Genomic DNA, 24073 nt, shown 5'->3' on the forward strand with positions numbered 1-24073 from the left:
AGCTCTTATTTAATGTCAGCTTACGCTGCAAAAGTAACGGAGGAAACACACCGCAATACTCAGTCCAAGGGTGGGGGCCTTGCATGTGGAGTTTGCAGTCATCGTCACAACGCAGGAAGGATTTCTCGGACCAATTCAACGTGGTCTCCTGTAGTCCGGCCGTCGAGTTTCCCAATAGCTGGCAATCCTCCAAGATGCTTTATAGTGTGTTCTCCACGTGCAAGCCCCCAAATGTCTCAGAGCCCATTTCCAAACAAGGGTACAAAAGTTTAGCTGACATCAGTAGGTTTTAAATAACACTCATTCTTCCTTTAGGCCGATACAGTTCTCCAGCTGTCCCTGCTTGTCTTATCCTAATGCTTGGCCCAGCAATTCTGAATGCTGGCACTCTGTGCTAAATCTGGCTCAACTCTGCATGCTTTACAGAGAAGAAATGAATTTATACAGTTTAAACAGATAAAGTGACAATTAATTATAATATTATAACAAGATTCATATAACACAGGTAAACAGACTTGAGCTGAGAAAACTTTCTGCCCTTTCTGCGTGGGGGGGATGGGATAGCAGGCTGCTTGCTACTTTTGCTGATCGACACATTTACAACACAAAAGACACTGTTGGAGAGGTGCAAAGGGATTTAGGCCGGATTTATACTTCACACGATGCATGCTGCAGCGGAGGCTCCTGCTACGCAAGCGTTGTAGGGTTTATACTTGCGCGTGTACTTTGCGTAAATCTGGAGGAATCCACCAGGTTGCAGTGCGAGATATTATCACAGCTTCGCTGTGTTGTGAATTGCCTGGAACACCCATTAAATTCCGATGACACCTTACCGTAATATCTCTGAAAAGGATGTTTAATGATTAAATCCATCAGTCCAGGAATTTGTTCATTCCAGCAAGTATTGGGCACGAGGCAGAAACAATCCCTGGACAAGGCATCAGCTCATCGCAAGGTGAATACAAGCACTCACATACACTAGCGTAATTTTAATGTAACCAAATCTGCATATCTTTGGAAGGAAACCGGAGCACACTGAGGAAACCCAGCAGGAAAACATGTAAACTCCAGACAGGGAATATCAGCGACGTGACTCCCTGCAAGACAGCAGTGCGAACGCTCCGCCACCGTGTAACCCCATGTGTGTAATTATTAATACTATTCATTATTTAAACAAAATTACCAATTTATCTGTAACATGTAACATACATACTTTAATGCATTTCATCATGAAAGTGATATCAAGTATAAATCTAAGGATTCTAAATGTGCAGAGAGTTAGAATATCATACATTTAATGTGCTCGATGTGGCGATCTATAGCTGGCGATCTGCTGCTGTCAGGACCGGATGAAAGCCCTAGAAAAAAAGACGGCTCAGAAGACAGTATGTGAGACTTTTAAAATGTATCGTGTCATTATGATCGAGAATATGCGACGCTTGAATATAAAAGCACCACGAATACATCTATGTCGGCATTTTGCTTCACCACATCGAACAATTCATCGGAACAATAGGATCCGCAAAGCTTTCTGTCACATGTAGATAGTAAACAGAGACTCTGACGTCACATTCCAACTTTTAGCACAATGCACCCCCCGACTTTTTGCTGGTACTGCAACTCGCGCACGTGTCGCGTTAATTTCTGAGGACTTGCTCAGAGGACGCATCAAATGAACGCTGAGAACGCGTGGCAGCCATGATGCGGTCACGTACGTGTTCTGAGCATGAAGTATAAACGAGCCCTTAAGGTGGACTGTTTACGAGTTTTTTCGCAGGCTTCAGGGATTCTAGTGTTAAGGTGAATTAGGCTTTCATGTAGGGCACTGATCATAAGGAGAGTAAAAGTCAGCCGCATGGGTTAGCTACCGAGCAGTCAGTTGGCACACTAATAAGCTTGGCATAGGGCACAAAATAATCTAGCACTGAATGAGAGTCAGCCGTTTTTGGCTCAAATCAGTGTTCTACAAATGGTTTGAATAAAATTGTGTACTTCGGACTTCTATGTGGAGTATACTAAGGAGATAAGCCTTGCCACTTCCAACAATTGGTTTCAGCTGGTTCAAGCATTGCCTAGCTAATTCTCTGTCTAATTATTCCTGGCATATATCTCGGATTGTTTCCCCCTGCCACAAGATGGCAAGATTTCTAGGACTAGCTAGGCTTCCTAAATTATCAGGGTTTAGTCTGAAATTTGTTCTTTCAGAATTGTATTGAATTGAGATACTCCCATTTGGCTGACTTGGCTCTCCTGGTACTCAAGAGTACTTTTGAAATGTTTTTATTAGCTTCAAAAAACTCAGTTTTCTGCTTACTAGTATAAAAATGTTCAATGCCAGTTACAGTACATATAGGCAACTCTGACCATGTACTTCAGAGATATCAAAGATGCATTTTTATCTATTTTAGTATCAATATAGACTTAAATCGAGTGCTATTTTTAGTTGAGTTCTAGTTGGTTGATGGGATTAACTAAGGTGGTGCTACACAATAACAGGCTAGCTCATGACTTTTCATTAAAATAAAAAATAGTAACGTCTTTTATAACAGGCAGATACCGTATGTCTCTCGTCTTTCTTTCTAATGTCAATATTTAGATTTGTATTTTTTTCCTTGAAACAACAAAAATACTTAAATTTGCTTTCTCTAAGTTATAATAGCGGAAAAGTGATTCATGGTTGAAGAAAGAGCAAGAGGTTTTCAGGCAGCATTATCTGTACTGGACCTAGCCATTGAGTCAAAAGCCACGACAAACAAGATATTTAATTTGGTTTTGATTTATCTGCTATATTTGCTGTCTTCCATTCTGGCTCTGGGCAGTTCAGAAGTGTAAAATCTTGCTAAGTGAATGTAGAGTAGCAGGAAATGAAAATGCATGTCTTGGAAGCTTTATCTAAAATTCAGGAGAAGTTATACCTGGAGGACACTTCTACACTAACGACCAGGCACTGTTGGCAGCTAGTGAGAAAGAGATAAAGAAGATGAGCTGCAAGATCAGATTTCATTGCTCCATTCTGTGCAAGCCACATTTCTACCTGGGACAAATAAAGTTGTATCTATCTACCTGTATTCTGCATAAGATTCTGCATATAGGGATTCCTTATCACCAACTCTAACAAACACATGGGTGTTGTGACATATTCAAAAGTGTAACTCTTTTGGTTATTTGTTACTTATTAACCAAATAATGTCTTGCTTTTACCTCAGTTGTTCTAATCACTGAGGTGCGACCTCAATAACCTTGATAAACCCTCTGAATAGGAGAGTAGCCATCTAACTTACACTTGGTTCACATTTATTGTTTCACCCACAATATAAAAAAATGCTATTTATTCATTTATAACAATGGCAAATAAAAGAATATATAATAGAAAATAAAATAAATAGCAAAGTCTAGATATAAATATGCTTAGAAGAGCTTACTGAAAATCGGAAGTGTCAAGGGGTTAATGTCCTCAGAAACTTGATTTAGCTATTGGCACTGTTCATAGTTACTTTTTCTGACGTCCAAATCAGATGATCTTATGTCTCTTTATCTCTGATGTCACCATTCTGTCATTGTTTTTTTTTCTTCCGTCTTTTCTTCATTTTTGGTTCATCAGATAAGCCACATTTATGTATGGTAATGAAATCCGAAAGCTGGTATCAATACCAATGTCAGACTTGTAATAACAATTCAACACAATATGGAATTGATGCTGTTGTTGCTCCGGGTTCATGTGGAGAATTCTTCTTGTGTTAAAGTGCACTCTTTCTTTTTTAAATCATGGTCCTTTGTTCATGGTGTGGTGTGCTTTTCTCAGTTAGGCTCTTTGCTGTGTCTTTTTGTAACTCCATACGAAAAAGCATTACTGTTTTTGGCAAAAGGTTTTAGATGCTGAAGTTCCCTTATTGAAGTAATGGCTGCTTCTCAGCCGGTAGATCAGTCACTGGTACAAAGCATTGATTGGCAGGGTGGATTTCAGCTTTCTTTTCCCAAGAAGAGAATTGACAGCTTTCAGCTTCCCATAGAGCTTTCAGTTTTAGAGAAAGAGGTGTTCATCAGCTTTTAGAGAAAGAGAGGGATGAATGCAGCTACTTTTAAAGGAAAGTGTGACTTCTGGTAATTAAAGTATCTTCCAGTTACAGATTTGGGGTCTACTTATGGACACATTATTTTGCCCATCAAGGTTGCCACTCATTGATTTATGGCTTTTTGCTCGAACTTGGGTGTCCAACCCAGCCACAGGGGACGTACAAGCCAGCATGTTTCTTCAGGCCAGTCCCAACCCCGGATAAATGAGGAAGGTTATGTCAGGAAGGGAATCTATTGTAAAATTTTGTCAGATCAATATTTGGGCAACAATACAGATTTCCATACCAGATTGGTCGAGGGCTGGGTTAACAATGGCTGCCACCAGTACTGTTAGCCAACAGGGTGCTGATGGAAATTGAGCTACTGTTGGCCGAAGGAGGAGAAGAAGAGGGAAGAGATGTGTCCAGAGGCAGGAGGAGAGGAGAAAGGTAAAGAGAGTGGAACTGATGGTAGGAACTTTGAAAGTTAGCAGTATGACTGGTAAGGGGAGAGAGTTAGCAGATATGATGGAGAGAAGGAAGGTTGATATATTGTGCGTGCAAGAGACTAAATGGAAGGGGAGTAAGGCCAGGTGGATCGGAGATGGATTCAAATTGTTCTATCATGGTGTGGATGGGAGGAGAAATGGGATAGGGGTTATTCTGAAGGAACAGTATGTCAAAAGTGTTTTGAAGGTGAAAAGAGTGTCAGACAGAGTGATGATTATGAAGCAGGAAATTGGTGGTGTGATGATGAATGTTGTTAGTACATTTGCCCCGCAAGTTGGGTGTGCGATGGATGAGAAAGATGATTTCTGGAGTGAGTTGGATGAAGTGATGGACTGTGTACCCAAGGGACAGAGAGTGGTGATTAGAGCGGATTTCAATGGACATGTTGGTGAAAGGAACAGCGGGGATGAGGAGTTGATGGGTAGGTATGATGTCAAGGAGAGGAATGAAGAAGGTCAGATTATAGGTGATTTTGTGAAAAGAATGGACTTGGCTGTGGTGAAGAAGTATTTTAAGAAAAGGAAGGAACATAGGGTGACGTACAATAGTGGAGGAAGATGCTTACAGGTAGATTATATCCTATGCAGGATGGTCAATCTGAAGAAAATTGAAGACTGCAAAGTGGTGGCAGGGGAAAGTGTACTTAGCATAGGATGGTGGTCTGTAGGATGTTGACGGAGAGTGAGGGCAGATCCAAGGATCAAATGGTAGAAGCTGAAAAAGGAAGACTGCAAGGTTGAATTCAGGGAGGTGGTAAGATGGGCACTGGGTGGCAGTACTTTACCTGTGGAAGTATGAAGTAGTTTAGGAGAGATGGCAGTGAAGTTTTTAACTAGATTGTTTAATGGAATCTTGGAAAGTGAGAGAATGCCTGAGGAGGGGAGAAGATGTGTACTGGTACTGATTTTTCAGAATAAGGGGAATGTACAGAGCTGTTGTAATTACAGGAGGATAAATTGATGAGCCACAGCATGAAGTTATGGGAAAGAGTAGTGGAAGATAAGTTAAGAAGGTGATGATTAGTGAGCAGCAGTATGGTTTCATGGCAGGAAAGAGCACCACAGATGCAATGTTTGCTCTGAGGGTGTTGATGGAGAGGTATAGAGGAGTCCAGAAGGAGTTGCATTGCGTCTTTGTGGACCTGGAGAGAGGAGTTGTGGTATTTTTATGAGGAAGTCGGGACTGGCAGAGAAGTACGTAAAAGTTGTACAGGATATGTATGAGTGAAGTGTGACAGTGGTGAGGTCTGCAGTAGGAGTGACGGATGCATTCAACTTGGAGGTGGGATTACATCAGGGATCGGTTCTGAGCCCTTTCTTATTTGCAATAGTGATGGACAGGTTGACAGACGAGATTAGACATGAGTCCCTGTGGACTATAATGTTTGCTGATGACATTGTGATCTGTAGCAAGAGTAGGAAGCAGGTTGAGGAGATCCTGGAGAGGGGAAGGTATGCTCTAGAGAGGAGAGGAATGAAGGTCAGTAGGAACAAGACAGAATACATGTGTGTAAATGAGAGGGAGGTCAGTGGAATGGTGAGGATGCAGAGAGTAGAGTTGATGAATGGGAATGAGTTTAAATACTTGGGATCAACAGTACAGAGTAATGGGGATGGTGGAAGAGAGGTGTAAAAGAAAGTGCAGGCAGGGTGGAATGGGTGGAGAAGAGTGTCTGAAGTAATTTGTGACAGACGGGTATCAGCAAGAGTGAAAGGGAATAAGGGAAGGTCTACAGAACATTAGTGAGACCAGCTATGTTATATGGGTTAGAGCCGGTGGCACTAACCAAAAAACAGGAGACAGAGCTGGAGGTGGCAGAGTTAAAGATGCTAAGATTTGCATTGGGTGTAACGAGGATGGGATAGGATTAAGATCTAGTACCTTAGAGGGTCAGCTCAGGTTGGACGGTTTGTAGACAAAATCAGAGAGGCGAGATTGCGTTGTTTTGCACATATGCAGAGGAGAGATGCTGGGTATATTGGGAAAAGAATGCTAAGGATAGAGCTGCCAGTCAAGAGGAAAAGAGGAAGATCTAAGAGAAGGTTTATGGATGTAGTGACAGAGGACATGCAAGTAAGTGATGGGTGTGACAGAGCAAGATACAGAGAACAGGAAGATATGGAAAAAGATGATCCGCTGTGGCAACCCCTAATGGGAGCAGCTGAAAGAAGAAGAAGAAGCTCGAACTTGGGTGTCCATTTGGGCGCCTTCGTGTCTGAAGCAGTTGGCAGAGATGTCAATTCAACTCTCTATTACACCTTTGTTATCAGATGAAGTAAAGGGTTCACCAGGATAGTTACAAACTGCAGTTAAGCCATTTTCTTAGGACGTACAGCTGGATTTCTCTGTTTTAACAGACTTTGTGTGTCACTAAAAGCATAACAAAACAGGTAATGCCCACTTTGTCCTACAACATACACATATAGTACAAGACTTACTATAGGATATTTACAAGGAAAAGAGAAATGCTGTCCATAACAATTGCATCAAATGATTAAGGAAAAAATAATAATGATGCAGAGATCTTAATCTCCAGATACCTAGGAAACAACAAAATAAGTCATTTTTTTTTCTGTGTACTATACATATATGCATGTACTCCATTCCTTTTGTTGAATGTATAAAGTACCTACCACATACATTTTTCTTGGGTGGGCAATAAGTATCCTTCCAAGTAGATAGATGATAATGCAGTTGATGAAATAAAGAAAGAATCACGTTGACATCCAGAGGCATGAAATACTAGAAGTATCCAACTCAAACAGGTGTAGTTAACAAAAAAAAACTAGGCAAGAACTCAAGAGAAATGAAAGTCTGCAAAAAAGCGAACAATATTTCTTTCCATGCATGTGTGTGAAAACTTATGTTGGTTTCAACATGGTGTTCTCCCCCACACTGTTGTTCTCCTTCGTCTATTACAGGGGGAAAAGAACAGACTAGTAAAAGCACTGGGCTACTGAAAATGGACAGATACTGAAAAAAACTTGTGTTTTAAAGCATTGTAAAAATCCACATTGTATTTTTCACATCCTGTTAAATAATTTTTTTTTCCTCTGCAATGTTAGTAATATCATTGTTGATGTCCTGTAATTGCAGTGTTCACACTTACTAGCACATGTTACATGGTTTTACACATTCTTATTATTCTTAGTAATGATAGACAAAAAGAGCTGGAGCTTAACATGGTTGCACTGGGGTCAGGGCAAGATACAGTACAAACAAGCCCTAAATAGGACCTTATCCATCTTGGGACCCATGCAAGCACTCATCCATTGTCACTAACGTATTGAAGATCTGACTTTGTGTTGTTAGACTGGGATGTCAAACTATTATTCTGGAAGGTTTCAGTACCTGAAGCTTTGATTCTAACCATATTAGTAAATATTTATTGCACTTATTTTGTCATATGTTTACTTGAGTACCACATATCTATATATATAATTCACAAAGTCGCTGCCAGAGCGGGAAGACACCCATGAAAGCACGCACACCAAAACAAGACACCCATGAAAGCACGCAGGAAGGGGCGTGGATTCACTAAGCCGCCGACAAGTAGGAAGGAGCCATGCCCACCAACTCTATGACCATTGGATACGACGACAACCCACAGAGCCACGTCCACCACCTCGGACGCGTGCCTCAGGAAAAACGGCGTCATTTATGTTCATCTGTGCAACAGTACACATGGACCTCTGAGCCACGTTGACTTTTCATTAGTCAACCTCAGTGGAACCTTGGTTCACACAGATGCAGCGCCAGAGAGACAGAGGCACACACAGGCAGCCGGAGAGAGAGCCACGCACACACAGGCAGTGTGACAGAGAGAGCCTCGCAATCCTTTAAAACTGAGGTTAAAACACAATGAAGGAAGCAGTCTTTAAAAACCAATAAGCCCTGTGCCTCTTTTTCATTAGCGTCTCACCTGTTTCACCGCCCTGCAACAGTTGAGACGCTTTCTCAGCAGCTAACCTTCTCTGTGCCTGACTCCACTACTGTCAGTCGCCTGATTAAAAATGGTGAACTCCTGCAATGTTACTATCTTGGTTGGCTTTTAAATAAAGTTCGGATTTGTTGAAATGTTCCTTTTTTTCCCCTGTGCTTAAAACTCATTTTTAAAAAAAGTGTTTATACAACTGCTGCAATGTTACAGAGAGAGAGAGGGCTCTCGTGCTTCTGAGAGACAGAGGGGGAGGGAGCTCGCGTTCTGCTGAGAGAGAGGGGGGGGGTGGGATGGCTGGGGAGGCTCGTGTGCTGCTGAGAGAGAGAGAGGGGGAGGGAGCTCGCATTCTGCTGAGAGAGAGAGGGGGAGTGGCCTCGTGCTGCTGAGAGAGAGAGAGGGGGTCCTGGGGAGGCTCGCCTGCTGCTGAGAGAGAGGGGGGGGGGGGCTGGGGAGGCTCGCCGTGCTACTGAGAGAGAGAGAGCACTATTACATTGTGCATTCTATGGTGTAACAACTATATTTGTGCTTAAAAATCTTTTAAAAAAATATATTTACATACAGTTCGTACGGTCTGGAATGGATTAATTGTATTTACATACAATCCTATTGGGGAAATTGCTTCAGTTCACAACCAAATCAGTTTACGACCAGAGGTTTGGAACAAATTATGGTTGTGAACCGAGGTTCCACTGTATATTGAGTCTAGAAAACATGATCAGCAAGTCTTTGATAGGCTGCAACAAAATGATGAAAGAACGGGCACATTTTTATCTCACAAGCTTGGTTTCTGGGTGTTAGTTAATTAGTTACTCGAAGGATTTCAAGATTTAATATGCACAAGCGGTAACACTGCAAAAGCAGCCCAAACCAGAAAAGACGGCTGGCAAAAAGTGGCTGACAAATTAAACGCGTGTGCATTGTACTTACTGAAAGTGGCGTTACGGATTTTGCAAATGTTAATTTTTTCCCTCTGCTTAAAAAACATTAAAAAAGCGGCGTGATTATGCGGCGTAGTGGTATGCAGCGTGTAAAACAGTTTGTTTGTCGTGGATAATTTGCCTTTTACTTTAACACGAAGACAATTTCCTGTTAGATTTGCCTTTGCGATGACAATTGATAAGGCACAGGGCCAAACTTTCAAAAAGATGTGCATGTATCTGCCAAAACCAGTTTTCAGTCACGGACTGTTGTATGTTGCTCTCTCCAGAGTTCCATCTTTTCATTCACTTACTGGTATGCCTGCAAGAACACGTGCAGCGAGCGAGAGAGAGCGAGCAACACACACACGCATACAGGCGCGCGAAAGAGAGCGCTGGACGCATAAGAATAATAATACTTCTTTACATTGATATACCGGTGTTTTCAGTATTCAAAGCGCTAGCCACACAGGGAGAAACCGGGAAGCAAACCCAAAATCTTCCACAGTCTCCTTACTGCAAAACAGCAACACTACCATTGTGCTACAAGGCAGTTAAAGAATGCACCGGCCTCGATTTTGTTTTCACTTCTGTTTCCAGCGATCGGATCGTAGCGTGCATTATTGCAATGTTACTTTTCTTGGTGGCTTATTACATTATGGATGTTTCACATGTTAATTTTTTTCCCTGTGCTTAAAAGACATTAAAAAAGTGTTTCTCAACTGTGACTCCGGAACAACTCAGTACGCAAGCTATATTAAGCGTCAACAACGAAGACTCGCTACACCTTAATGAACAAGTGCTGAAACTTATCCCTACCGACGAAGTAACTTTCACCAGCGTGGCCTCCATCGTCACAGACGATCCCGCTTTCAGTCACGGACAATTGTATGTTGCTCTCTCCAGAGGTCCATCTTTTCATTCACTCACAGTGGTATCCACAAACCCACCCCATTTGGACAACTTTGTCGTTCAGCAAGTGTTCACCCATCAATACATAATTATGCGGCGTATGTTACGCCGCGGGTTGGCTGGTATTCATTAATGTACTAACTGTTTAGTTGGTGATACAGTATGGGATTGGGAGCAAACAAGTAAAGCACATAACTGCTTGAATATTGTAAGCATGAAATGTGAAGCCATTACTTACTTGACAGACTTCAGGTACAGAATAGAGGTCTGTAAACAGGCCACTTTTCCTTTCTTAACTATGGACTGCAAAGCCTTGTGTTTGTATGCTGTATGTTGGCTGAAACAAAGAAAAAGCACTGAGGGAGTCTCCTTTCTTACCTGTGATTGAGATTTCGTAAAGTTTGATGGAAGAATCTGTAATAGTTTGAAGTACCTGCGGAAGGTTTTTTTATTTTATTTTTTTTATGTCCAAGTTTAATAATTTTACCCGAGTGCTGCTTCAGTCTGCTTACTGCTACAGTGAAAAGATGCTGCAAAAATATGCTGCAATGTATTGGTATGTATGTCCGAGTTTGTGGCTTTTTTAGCAGTTTACTTAGGTCTCCTGGAAATATGTGCCTTGCTGACATGAAAGGGTATCAGTAATATAATACTATATATAGTATTATCATTGAGTTGCGTGATGTGGGCTGATAAGACTTCTAGTACAAAACATGAGTTCTTTCTTATGACCTTTATTTATGCACCAACCCTTCTCTTCCTCTCCTCTTTCTTTTTTTTCTCTCTACCCTGTCCCCCTTTTCTGTTTCTCCACCCTTCAATTAAAACTAGGAACCAATAAACTGAACAGGGATCAGTATAGAACAACTCCTTAGAATAGATAAAAAACTTTTAACTGAAGAGAGAATACATGAATTATAAAAATAAACAACTGAATGGCATGATTTACTTTTTCTCTCATACCATAGTGATTTATTAGATGATTAAATAATGAAAAGACCATCCACATATGTCTAACATGTGTGTTTCTTATTCTAACAGGCATGGACTTTGTCGATCCAGTTCTAGGTATAGCTGAGAAGGTTTATTCCCTCTGTAATGAAGTGAAAGCAAACCGAAAAAAATGCCAACGGTTGGCTGAACGGATTAAAGCCTTGTCTGTGCCAGTGCGTGTCATTAAGGTTAAAGGACCAAAAGATGTACCGGAAGTAGTGCTACATGGCCTTAAAGAGCTAAAGGATACTTTAGAATTGGCACAGGCATTTGTAACAAACTATGGCTTCCTACATAGGATTCAGAAGATTATAAAGGCATATGACATAGCTGATGAATTTAATCAGCTGAACGATCGACTCAACGATGCCTTTCAAGTTCTTGTACTTTGCCTTCATGCTGAACAGAAAATACAGCTTGAGAGAACCTTCGATGTGGCAAATCGAATAAAAGAGGACCTGGAAGATGGCGAAGATGACAAAAAGGAACTGGAAATATGTAAGAATATGATACTAAAATATGATGTCTTAATTTATACTTTTTAGAACAATGACATTAAGCTCCGATGCATAAGTTACTTTTTTTTGTTCACTGCCTTAATGAGTCAATTTCCATTTAGTGGCATGGTGAGTGCACAGCATCAGCTGGGGTTGGCTGCATGAATAAAATAAAAATAAATAAAAAGTAAGCTTGAGCTTGAAAAAAGTGAGAGCTTTATGCTGGTTTCCAGTAGAGGTGAGCAAGTGTATGACAGGAAGAAAGAGGGTGAATGTAGAGGGTAAACAAGCTGGGAAAAGATGATGACCGTACTTTATTCCTTTCCACTTTTACACCTGGGCAATGCTAAGTAACTTGCATAGTATATAGTGTTATGTATATATACACGATTAGACTTTACCTATACAAAAATAAATTTGTGTTTGTCGGTCATCACTTAGATTAGGTTAAACTATCTATCTTACAGTTTGCTGGAATGAAAAAAAATGTGTGTATGTGTATATATATATATATATATATATATATATATAAATATATATATATATATATATAATAAAAATATATACACACACACCACACACACACTTTGAAACACATCTATCTGATATGGACTGGGTAATGTGTTAGGCACGAAAGGATAACACATAGTTTGATGGAAATGAAAATTATAAACCTACAGAGGGCTGAATTCAAAGACACCCTGAAACTCAAAGTGAAAAAATGATGCGGCAGGCTAGTCCATTTTGCCAAAATTTCATTGCAGCAACTCCAAATCGTACTCAGTAGTTTGTTTGGCCCCCACATGCTTGTATGCATGCCTGACAACGTCGGGGGGGCATGCTCCAAATGAGATGATAGTGGGTGTCATGAGGGATCTGCTCTCAGATCTGAACCAGGGAGGGGATTACTGAGCTCCTGGATAGTCTGTGGTGCAACCTGATGGTGTTGGATGGACCGAAACATAATGTCCCAGAGGTGTTCTATTGGATTTAGGTCTGGTGAGCATAGGGGCCAGTTAATAGTATCATTTCCTTCATCCTCCAGGAACTGCCTGCATACTCTCACCACATGAGGCCGGGCATTATCATGCACCAGGAGGAACCCAGGACTCACTGCACCAGCATAGGGTCTGACAGTGGGTCCAAGGATTTCATCCCGATACCTAATGGCAGTCAAGGTGCCGTTGTCTAGACTGTAGAGGTCTGTGTGTCCCTCCATGGATATGCCTCCCCAGACCATCACTGACCCACCACCAAACCTGTCATGCTGAATGATGGTACAGGCAGCATAATATTCTTCACTGCTTCTCCAGACCCTTTCACGTCTGTCACATGTGCTCAGGGTGAACCTTCTCTCATCTGTGAAAAGCACAGGGTGCCAGTGGTAGATTTGCCAATTCTGGTATTCTATGGCAAATGCCATTCTTGCTCCATGGTGCCTGGCAGTGAGCACAGGACTCACTAGAGAACGTCAGGTCCTCAGGCCACCCTCATGAAATCTGTTTCTGATTGTTTGTTCAGTGCTCATCCTGTTCCTCCTTGCCTAAAGGAGCAGATACCAGTCCTGCTGATGGGTTAAGGACCTTCTGTGGCCCTGTCCAGGTCTCCTTGAGTAACTGCCTGTCTCCTGGAATCTCCTCCATGTCCTTCAGAACTGTGCTGGGAGATACAGCAAACCTTTTGGCAGTGGCACGTATTGATGTGCCATCCTGGAGAAGTTGGACTACCTGTGCAACCTCTGTAGGGTCCAGGTATTGCCTCATGCTATTTGTAGTAACACTGACCGTAGCCAAATGCAAAACTAGTGAAAAAATGGTCCGAAAAGATGAGGAGGGAAAAACCATTAAACCATTCCTGTTTTGGGGGTTATCTCATTGTTGCCCCTCTAGTGCACCTGTTGTTTATTTCATTAACACCAATGCAGTTGAAACTGATTAACAACCCCCTCTGCTACTTAACTGACCAGATCAATATCCCAGAATTTTCATTGACTTATATACTACGATTAAAAGGTGCTGACTAACAGTCAAAAGTTTTAGAACACCTTAGGTTTTATTCAAATTTAATCGGTTGAAATAACTCGAATGACCTAAAATGATGAAAAAATGGCATTAAATTGACAGATCTTTAAATTTTAAGTTTGGGATGGCAAAAACTGAAAAAAGGAAGTTTAGAAATTTACATTTGGGTCTTCTTCAGGGAATAATTAATAATGTACAACCTACAGATGTTCTGCTGCAATTAAGGTAACTTAAGCCTTGTAAGGTGAAGCAAACAATTTGCACAGGTGTCCCAACTTCTGTTGGTTACTTAAAATCCTCTGTTGGTTCCTTAAAATCCACTGATGGTTACTTAAAATCCTCTGTCTGTCTAAAAGCAGAATTGTCTTCATTACCAGATGATGAGTGAGAGAGGCAAAGGCAGGGTGGCCAACTTGCCTGTTCAAATCCTAGACCAGCAGGAGCAGACAGCTTCCTTGGTTCATCCAATCCTATTTCAGCTGCAATCTAATTCCAATGACCAAATGAATAAGTTTACCTTACTGGGCCATTTACCAATGAAAACACTCGTGTAGATAGGTCCCCCAGCTGCTTTGTTCAGTTGTAGCCTGTTCTTGCCTGCTAGGCAGTTTATGGCCTTCCTGCGGGGGGATAGGCGCTTGTACGTCAACACAGTCACCCTTGCCAAACTGGTCTGATGCACACTTAGTTTACATGACTTAAAATTGCCAGCCACATCAAGTTTAGTGGCTGCATGACTGCTGAATTACCAGTATAGTCGTGCTCACCCCTTTTTTTTTGACAGCCTGAAGGTGCTGTACAAACAATTAAAAGATACAGTGAGTGCAGCTGCAGTCTAAGCCTTTTTCATCCTTTTTCCATTCTGTTTTGGTACGTAAAACACAAGATATCGGACAGACGAGCTTATCTTCTGTTTTTAGTTCCTTATTCCTCATTGCTGTATTTTATCCGTTATACTTCCAGCTGAGCACTCATTGGTTCCCTACCCTCGCACACACAAAGTCGACCTCTATAACTTAAGACAAAATTGAATCTGTTTGATTTTGTCAGGTTAAGTTTCAGACTAGTTGGAATGAGTTACTGGGTTTGTTGCATTAGGCAATGTGCTTTCCAGAATTGTGCTGCTGACCGCCTCCAACTCACTAAGATTATTTAAATAAAGGCTACAACTGAAAATCAATGGAAAAGTAGTGCAATATGACATAGAGTTTAGCTGTTTAATTATATTATTCAAAAACCATTTGCAAGATTTAGATCAATTAATAGCACAATACCTTAACCCAGTGTGTCTTAACCCAGCTTCTTATTATAACCAAAACATTCTAACAGTAAAATAATCTTATGTTTGGCTGTGGACTCGGTCTTTGTGAGCTTGCCTCTAGACGTTTACATTTCAAGTGGTCTTTTTCCTTATAGCTGTAAGGTAGCTTAAGGCTTTCATATTCCAAAAACATTCTTGTCATTTTGTGTTTCACCTGCTTAAAATAATTAAGTATAGTTGAATATTTGATTCAGCAATGTTTTATTAGATTAGATAACTATATTAATCCCCTGGAAAAATTCATGAGATATCACATTAGCTAGAGTTACATAAAGCAAGGATTTGGAGCATATCTGATCTGAGTTATTTCATTCATCTCTAAAAATTGAATGTGTTACACCTTGATAAAGGTCTTTAGACTTTGCATATTATTCTACCATTTTCAAATTAATTACATTTTCGTGGTACTGTTTTCAATCATATAAGAATCAGCAGGATAAGGGATAAATTTAGTATTTTTGAAGGTTATTTTCACAATATTGGTGTAAATTAATTTGTCATGGGAAATTGTAATCTAAAGTGAAGCATTTTGTATAGATTTCAATAAAGAAGGCCCATGTGTTTGCATTTTAAAATTTTGTCACAAATTCTTGGCACTGTTTTTCCTATAGTCAGTACAGGCTCTGTTCACGTGTTTTTTAAGGCAGACTGTTGTGGTCAGAGTTTTCACATAAATAAGGAAGTAAAACAGCACAACACAAGGAACATGGGTGAACTAACATATTGCGACACTGCCTTTGCAACAGAAAAACTTTGAAAATGTGCATACCCAGGATGTAAGAATTTTTTTTTTTTTTAACTTTTGTTTTTTTGCAGTTTCCATCAACTTCTTTACCTTAACTGTAAAATATTGAGGTTACCATGCCATAGTTCAAGCTGTGTATTTTCCTACTTTTGTCTCTCAAACAATTAACAAGTACAAACTATACCTCGCTACTCATGTTGTCTTTGGCAGCTTTGCAATAAAGTTCATACTATATTTTTACATTTTAAAACAGGTTACTGAAATACTATTTTGCTGTCCTCAGATTACAAGTCCTTTAGTGAAAGTACAGTTGACGTTTGTTTACTAGGCATTCATTAGCCCTGTAAGTTCTCATTTATTTTAAACTTTTTAAAATAATTTTTATTTATGGAATTATGTCCTCAGTTGTTTCAAGCTAATAACTAAGCAAGACTGCATTTTGCTGAAAGGGCAACAAAGTAAGAAACCTCTAGCAACTCTAATTGTACCTTCACATGTGGTGGCTCATTCAGTTTGTTGGCCTCCCCACTTTTTAACCTCCTGATACTGCACAAAATCACTGTTGTCTACTATTTCCCTCTTTATCTCTTTGATTTCTGTTCCGGGATGGGTCTAGAAATTCTGGGTAACACCCATCTACAGTGCCCTTTCTCAGCCTTCAGTCCACTTGATCCCAAAGTTCCTTCCTGAGCTAGCCCCTGGGTTATATAACTCTTTAAGGTCAACATTATCCTTCTGTTGCAGTCATGAGGAATAGGCTGCTTTTTGCCACCTGGATGAGGTGTCTCGACATTGTACCAGTTTCTTGGATAAACCCACTAATGCCATTCTCTGTCCCTTTTTTTCTCTCATCTTTAGTCAGTTAGAGCTCCTCAACAGTTCATTCTGATTCATGCAGATACATGCTGTGATCTCAGAGAAATCGAAGGAGGTCTTCTACTGAGACACAGAAGAACAAGAGCTGACTATCCAGAAACAAGTACGAAAGTCAAAGTAAATGGAGCATTTACAAAGTCCTAGCACACATTGGAAACATGTTTTAGCTTTTACTAACATTAAGTGATGTGCCAAAAGAAAATAAGGCACAGAAAAATACAATGTAACATAATACTCTCAACTATATTTAATCTTGTGTAGGGTTTGGGGTGCTGGAGTCAATTCATTCAACATTGCAAGGCAGGAGCCCATCCTGGGTGGAGTGTCTTTCCATCACAGGACCCACTGTAACATACACCCACACTCACTCTCAAGTTGTAGGTATAAAACTTTGTCATCTGAGCCACTTGTTATGTTATGTTATGCGAGAGTAATCTTTTATTAATTTAATAGAAATCTGACCTATTAACAAGCTGTTAAAAAACAAAGAAAGCAAATTTTTAATTTGCAAAAACATTTAAAATATATTGTTTGTAACATAACATTCTATAGCCTAGTTAATGCAGTTACCCTAAATATATCCTTGGAGCACTGTCAAGAACCTGAACAGGGTTCCAGTTCAGGACAGGGCCCTATCAAGCACACACACAAAAAAGGGTCATTTGAGAACTTGAATTTGAATGTGAGAGGAAAACCTGAGTACCAGGAGCAACGTCCATGGAGGTGCAAAGAATGTGCAAGCTCCACACCTACAAACCTCTTGGTGTGGGACACTAGGTTTCTGAAGCAAGAGGTTTTGTAATGACTGTTAATACTGGAGAAACACAAAAGGGACGCTGTAATTGTTTTGTTTTTTCCGTTAGTGCAAAAGGAAACTATTGATAAAATCTCTGCAGTGAAGGAGACTGTGGATTCTACACAGTCAAATGTGGAAGAGATAAGGAAACTTCTAGAGAATAGTGAGTGGACTTTTTACATATTTTTCACTGAAGTGATTACTTGTTGAATTAATGTTTTCTGATGTTGGATATTAATGTGGTAAAAGAAATACGGCATTTAAGGGTGAATTGAAGCATTAAGTAGTTGTTGCATTTTTCTTGTTCAAAGCATTATGTTTAAGTAGGAAATATTTCATTTATTATGTATTGTTTATCATGAAGGTGATACACATATCAGATATAACTTACTAAATATCATTATTTCAAACATAGCATTTTTAACTATTATATGTTTTAGGATGTATTTTTGTTCTTCTGTGCCTGGATCACTAGACAAGAATAAGTTCACTGTTGTGCTTCACTTTATGATTTAATATATGTTGGAATTCTGAAGCAACTTTGCTTCCTTGTGTTTTAAACCACCTTTTACAAATTGCACATTTGTTATAAAATATGAATGTTTAATTCAAAACTGAATGCAAAGTGTAATCTCTTTTTATGCTGTTCGCTGTATGTTGTTTGTTATTTGTTGAACACATTAACATGCCAGGTAGTTGGCTACAAACTGGTGTGTGGTATGGGATTATATTAGGCTATAGGAAATTTGAATTGGAACAAACTAAGAAGCTCAATTCCAAATAATACAGATTTTTTTTTCCATTTGGAATAACAATATAGAGTTACTTAATGTGCTGAGCTATAATCAAGACAGACTAAAATATGTTTTACACTCCTATGGGAATTACAATTACTTGCATTAACTTTCCTTCCTAGTGTCTCACTGATACCTGACATACTTGTTTTTACAGAGTTTCTGTGACCAATTTCAATATGTATTTCTTCTGACTTTTGATGAAAGTTTATGCAGTTTGCATTTATTTGTGTGTATACAGTATAAGGCATGATGGCTGACCAATAGTTTTTGAATTTTTCCACTTCTCTTGCAATACATGGACTTTGCATTAACTTTTTTTAATAGCGACATACTGTATTACCAATTTTAGTTTACCAGTAGTTTGAAATGTCGTATTTGAGATTAAAATACATTCATAAGCTCTTGTAATACAATTCGGTGTTTCAAGGGCTAGTACCTGACTTTATAGCACTGGGCACAAAGAAGGAAATGGCCTACTCACATACAAACTCACACTATTTCATGGTAATTTTGAATTTGTGAAACATGGAAATTAGTACTTTTTCATATTTTTCTTTCTGTCTTTCTTTCTCTCTCTCTCTCTGGTGGATAAGAATTACCAGAAATTCTAGTCTTCAAGTACCAGGTTTTGTCTACAAATACATATCAGCTACCAATCAGTTTCAAGGAATAGTTAATAACTAGGTGAATGATTTTTTCTTTTCGATCACTGGTTAACACCTTTGTTATTGTATTATATGCACATTATTTAGAAATAAGATGCATCAATTAATCAATTTGCAGACAAGGAAATTCTGCTGTGGCAACCCCTAACGGGAGTAGCCGAAAGAAGAAGAATTAAGCTTTGATTAATAATAATATGGGAGATTAATTTTAAGTCGCTGTAAAATTTCATCTTGATAATCACTCCCCCCCCCCCCCCCAACCAAACTTGAAACTGATTAAGTGGGTTCAAAGGTGGATGAAAGAGTGAATGAATAATTAAATAATTGTACATAATATTTTATAGGTCTTTTTTTTTAAACCTTAATGATTTATAGACATATTTTCTAAATAAACATACTACTTAACCCTTGTCAGATTCCGAGAATCCGAAACATATCATTTGTATTTGCCTTGTGTTCATATTCAGTGAAGAAGCCAAGCAGTCAGGAGATGAATATAAGAGAGATCCTTTGGGAAGAACTTACACTTGATGCTAAACCTTTTATGACAACAGAGAGCTCGGTGGTCTACAAGGGGGAGTTCAATAAATTTACTGTTGCTGTAAAGAGGTACATCTGCAACACAAGCACAGATGCAGAGTAAGATTCCAATATTTATGTTTACATTTTGTCCTTTCTCAGAGATTTACCTGCTAGTGTGCCTTTTAATGTTAATGTTATTTTTTTTTTTCATAAAAGGTGCATCTTGAATGTTACTTTTTATACTGTATATATAGGGCTGCCAGCTCTCTTTCTCTGGAAATGAGGACATGCCGTAATATGCCCTTTATACTGTCTTAATGGTTTTTTAAAATGATATAAACCTTTAGTAGTAGTTTATCACTATAATTATGATATGGTTACTGTCACTAGCAAACTAATAACCCATTAATTATTTTGAATATGTCAAGCCTCATAAATTAACAGACTTCATTCCTTCCATTCTTAGTTGGATAGCTTAACTGTTGAAAACCTGTAAAAAATTATACACATGGTAAATTCAGTTCTAGTAAAATAAAAATAGTTTTACTCTTTTCCTTTTAGTTTATTTGCATTTATCTAAATTCTTTTATATTTTTGCACTGAAGCTATTTTCTCAGTAAATCAGAGTTCTTGGATAAATATATTTAGAAATCTTTACATAGTATGCTACTGAAATTGAATCTTGTGAGCATTAGCACCTCAATTGAATCTGTTCTGCCCTTTCGAAAACAAGGATATTTGCTGTTCAATTAGTCCGTGAACTTGCACTTTCTTTTTGGCATAATGGGTATTCTTCAATTTATGTAAATGAAAGAATTATGAAAATATTATTAAACGACTTAGTACTTGATCAGTTGAAAACTAAAAGGATGTTACATTTATATGACAGAATAAATGTGTGATTTTTTTTTTTATAATTAAGTGAAACTTTAATAGTTGACTCATTCACTCATCAATTATAAATCCATTTTGGAACAATGGGTGGTAATAACAATATTTTCCATTAAAATATTACAAAGCAGTACTCACTTGCACTTAAATTTGATGGACTATACCTGGATGTATGAAATTTCTTGTTAAACCAAGCTGCTGAAAGAAGAATCGAAAAGAAGATCTCACATAGAAAATGCGAAATTGCAATTTCAGTTTTGAATAAATTCACTTAGTTGTAGTGAATTAGGATTACAAATAATTAAGGAAAGGAACAACATTTATAATGAACTGTATGTTCCAGTCTGGTTTTCATCCCCTCCACAGTACAGAAACAGCACTTATAAAAATTACTAATGACCTCCTTATGGCAACTGATTCTGGTTTAATTACTATTCTCATCCTCCTTAATCTGAGTGCAGCCTTTGACACTATTTGTCACACTACTCTTCTCAATAGATTATCTTTAATTGGCATTACCCACACTCCACTAGATTGGTTCAGATCCTACCTTTCAGGCCGCACTCAGTTTGTTCAGCTTAAAACTTTCACATCCCAACCCACTGCTGTTACTTCAGGTGTGCCCCAGGGCTCTGTCCTGGGGCTCCTCCTTTTCATTATTTACCTCCTTCCCCTTGGAAATATCTTTCGTAAATATAACATTAGCTTCCACTGTTAAGCTGATGACACCCAGCTCTATCTCACTAGCAAACCTACTGTTTCCTTTCCACCCTCCTCACTTACTGATTGCATAACAGAAATCAAATCCTTGTTTTCTTCAAATTTTCTTAAATTAAAGAGTGACGAAACAGAGGTTCTCCTCATTGGTGCAAAATCAACATTATCCAAAACTGATAATTTTTCATTTGTTATTGATAATTCCTCTGTCTTCGCTTACCCACAGGTTAAGAGTCTGGGTGTCACCCTTGACAGTACTTTATCCTTTCAATCCCACATCAATAACATCTCCCAGTCTGCATATTTCCACTTGCGTAACATTAATGGAATTTCGCCCCTCCCTCACTCTCCACACCACTGCTATGCTTGTTCATAGCCTTGTCACTTCTCATCTGGATTATTGCAATTCCCTTTTCTTTGGTCTTTCTTGCAAATCTCTTTATAAGCTTCAACTGATCCAGAATTCAGCTGCCCACATCATTACTAGAACCCCTTCTATTCACCATATCACTCCTGTTTTGCAGCAGCTTCACCGGCTTCCAGTTATGTTCCGCATTCAATTAAAAATTCTTCTGTTAACTTTTAAGGCTATCCACAACCTTGCCCCTCCATATCTGTCTGACCTCCTCCATGTTGCCATTCCCTCCCGTACCCTCAGATCCTCTTCCTTCATCCACTTGGCTGTCCCCTTCGTCCGTCTTACCACTATGGGGAGCAGAGCATTCAGTTCCTCTGCTCCCCAGCTCTGGAACTCACTACCATTTGAGCTTAGAAATACTGAATCGTTTTCATTTTTCAAATCTAAACTTAAAACTAATTTGTTTAAGCATGCTTTTTCTCTTTGATTACAATTGCTCTTTCTGATTTTAATTTTTGTATTTTAGTTTTGTTTATAATCTGTGTTTTATCTATTGTTCGGTCATGAGTGTTTAGAAAGGTGCCTACAAATAAATAAAATGTATTATTGTTATTATTATTATTCGCCAAGAAGATAAAGTTGAATTCAAAAGATGAAGTGAAAATGCTAAGTTGGACAGACATTAGCTACTCTTGTCAATATCTGCATTGTTTACTACTGGAATAGAAGTGAAAATTCTGGGAAAAAAGTGTGCACACTTCTTCCGCAAATGCTGATTGGCTTTAATTTTTTACCAATGATAACGATATGGAGATTTTCAAATTTTAGGAGCCAAAATTCCGGACATTTTAAAAACTTTATAAATTCCTCCTGGACAGTCCATGGCACGTTAAAAATGAAGACATGTCCGGGAAAATGAGGACGGTTGGCAGCTCTATGTGTATGTGTATATCTATATATATATATAAAATCCCTATGTGCGTCCAGGTGTCCGTGTATGGGTGTCTTCTGATGAAGTGCGCATGCGCGGGGCACGGTGCGATGCGCGATATTACTGTCAGAGAAAGTTAGAGGCGTTTTACGGAAATACAAACCAGTATTACTGCGAGAGGAAATTAAAGGTACACAATACAGTGACGCATATTACAGCCATATACAAGCCAGTATTACTGTCAGAGGAGATTAACGGCATATTACAGACGCGCACGCCTGTATTACCGCCAGAGAAAATTAAAGGTATATTGCGGACGTACAAGACGGTATCCTTCAATAAGGGCGCGCACAGGCATCCTTCAATAAGGGCACGCACAAAAAGGCGAGCCTCAAAAGGGCGACCTCAATTGGGTGCAGCGAATAAAGGCGCGCTAAATTGAGGTCGCCTTTTTGAAGCTCGCCTTTTTGTGCGCGCCCTTATTGAATAGAGCCGTACAAGACAGTATTACTGTCACAGAAAATTAAAGGCACACAATCCACGGCGGCAGCCCACGAAGAACGGTCAGCTCAGCAAGTAAACATCAACAAAAGAAAGGCTGAAAGAAAGAAAAATACGACCAACAAAAAGAATGAGGTCAAAGTCCTTTGTCATTTAATATAGACTGTTCCTACTAATGTTTATGCACTACTGTTCTAGCGCCCGTTATTGTAATGGGCTAAATGACATATATACAGTATATATATATATATATATATATATATATATATATATAGAGGGAGCTAAATATTAACTTTGTGCTCTCCAGCTCTGTGTATTCTTGGTTCAGATATATTTTTCTTTTGACAATTAAAATACAATGTGAAACGTTGGTAAATATTTAATTTATACAGTAATTTAATCTTTGAATGCAAATTTAATAGCATTGTGAACTTGCTATTAAAGTACATTTTCATTTATTAGAAAATGAATTGGAAAGACCAAAAAATTATTTTCAGGCATAGAAGTAAATTACAGTAGTATCAGTGTGAGTAAATTAACAGCTGATAATGTGAGTTGCTGCTTCTAGGGTAAGTGCATAAAGTGAGCTGGGGTTTGGGAGAATGTCACACTGGATATGTGCCATCTGACATTTGTGTGGGCAGGGGCAGTCCTAGCCTGTTTAGTGCCCTGGGCGAACACCCCCTCTAGTGCCCCCCCCTACCCCCCTACACACACACACAAACACATAAAACATATTAAGGATTGTTACATTAACATATTTTATTGTAAAAACTGTTGTAGGAACCATACTGAATTTAAACAGATAAACATACTGTATATATATACATAAACAGACATAATAACTTAGATATAAATTGGAAGAAATATGACTTTATATATAAAACAAGCACACACAGAAGTCAAAATAAGACATACATATAACAATTATTATATTAAATAAGTATAAAAGGAAGATACAATTAAAATAAGGCATTCCTAAATTGTACAATTAACATGATTGCACTTCGCACAACACACACTGATCCATATTACTAACCGAGAATGCTAAACCGGATGATGGACGCAGGCACATCCGGCCATGGGCCGTAGCTGCAAAAAGACGTACTGC

General features: G+C 38.9%; 1 protein-coding gene across 1 annotated transcript in view; it reads left to right on the plus strand.

The window, feature by feature from the left end:
• LOC114658035 (mixed lineage kinase domain-like protein) overlaps positions 1-24073 on the plus strand; it is a 126607-nt gene that overhangs the window by 40017 nt on the left and 62517 nt on the right. The window contains exons 2-4 of the mRNA XM_051931544.1: positions 11373-11822; positions 17648-17743; positions 19510-19681. Coding sequence (XP_051787504.1) covers positions 11375-11822; positions 17648-17743; positions 19510-19681 — 716 coding nt within the window. The 5' untranslated portion in view covers positions 11373-11374. The remainder of the gene's footprint in view (positions 1-11372; positions 11823-17647; positions 17744-19509; positions 19682-24073) is intronic.

This window comes from Erpetoichthys calabaricus, chromosome 9 (assembly GCF_900747795.2).
Source record: "Erpetoichthys calabaricus chromosome 9, fErpCal1.3, whole genome shotgun sequence".
In the NCBI taxonomy this organism is placed as follows: domain Eukaryota; kingdom Metazoa; phylum Chordata; class Cladistia; order Polypteriformes; family Polypteridae; genus Erpetoichthys; species Erpetoichthys calabaricus.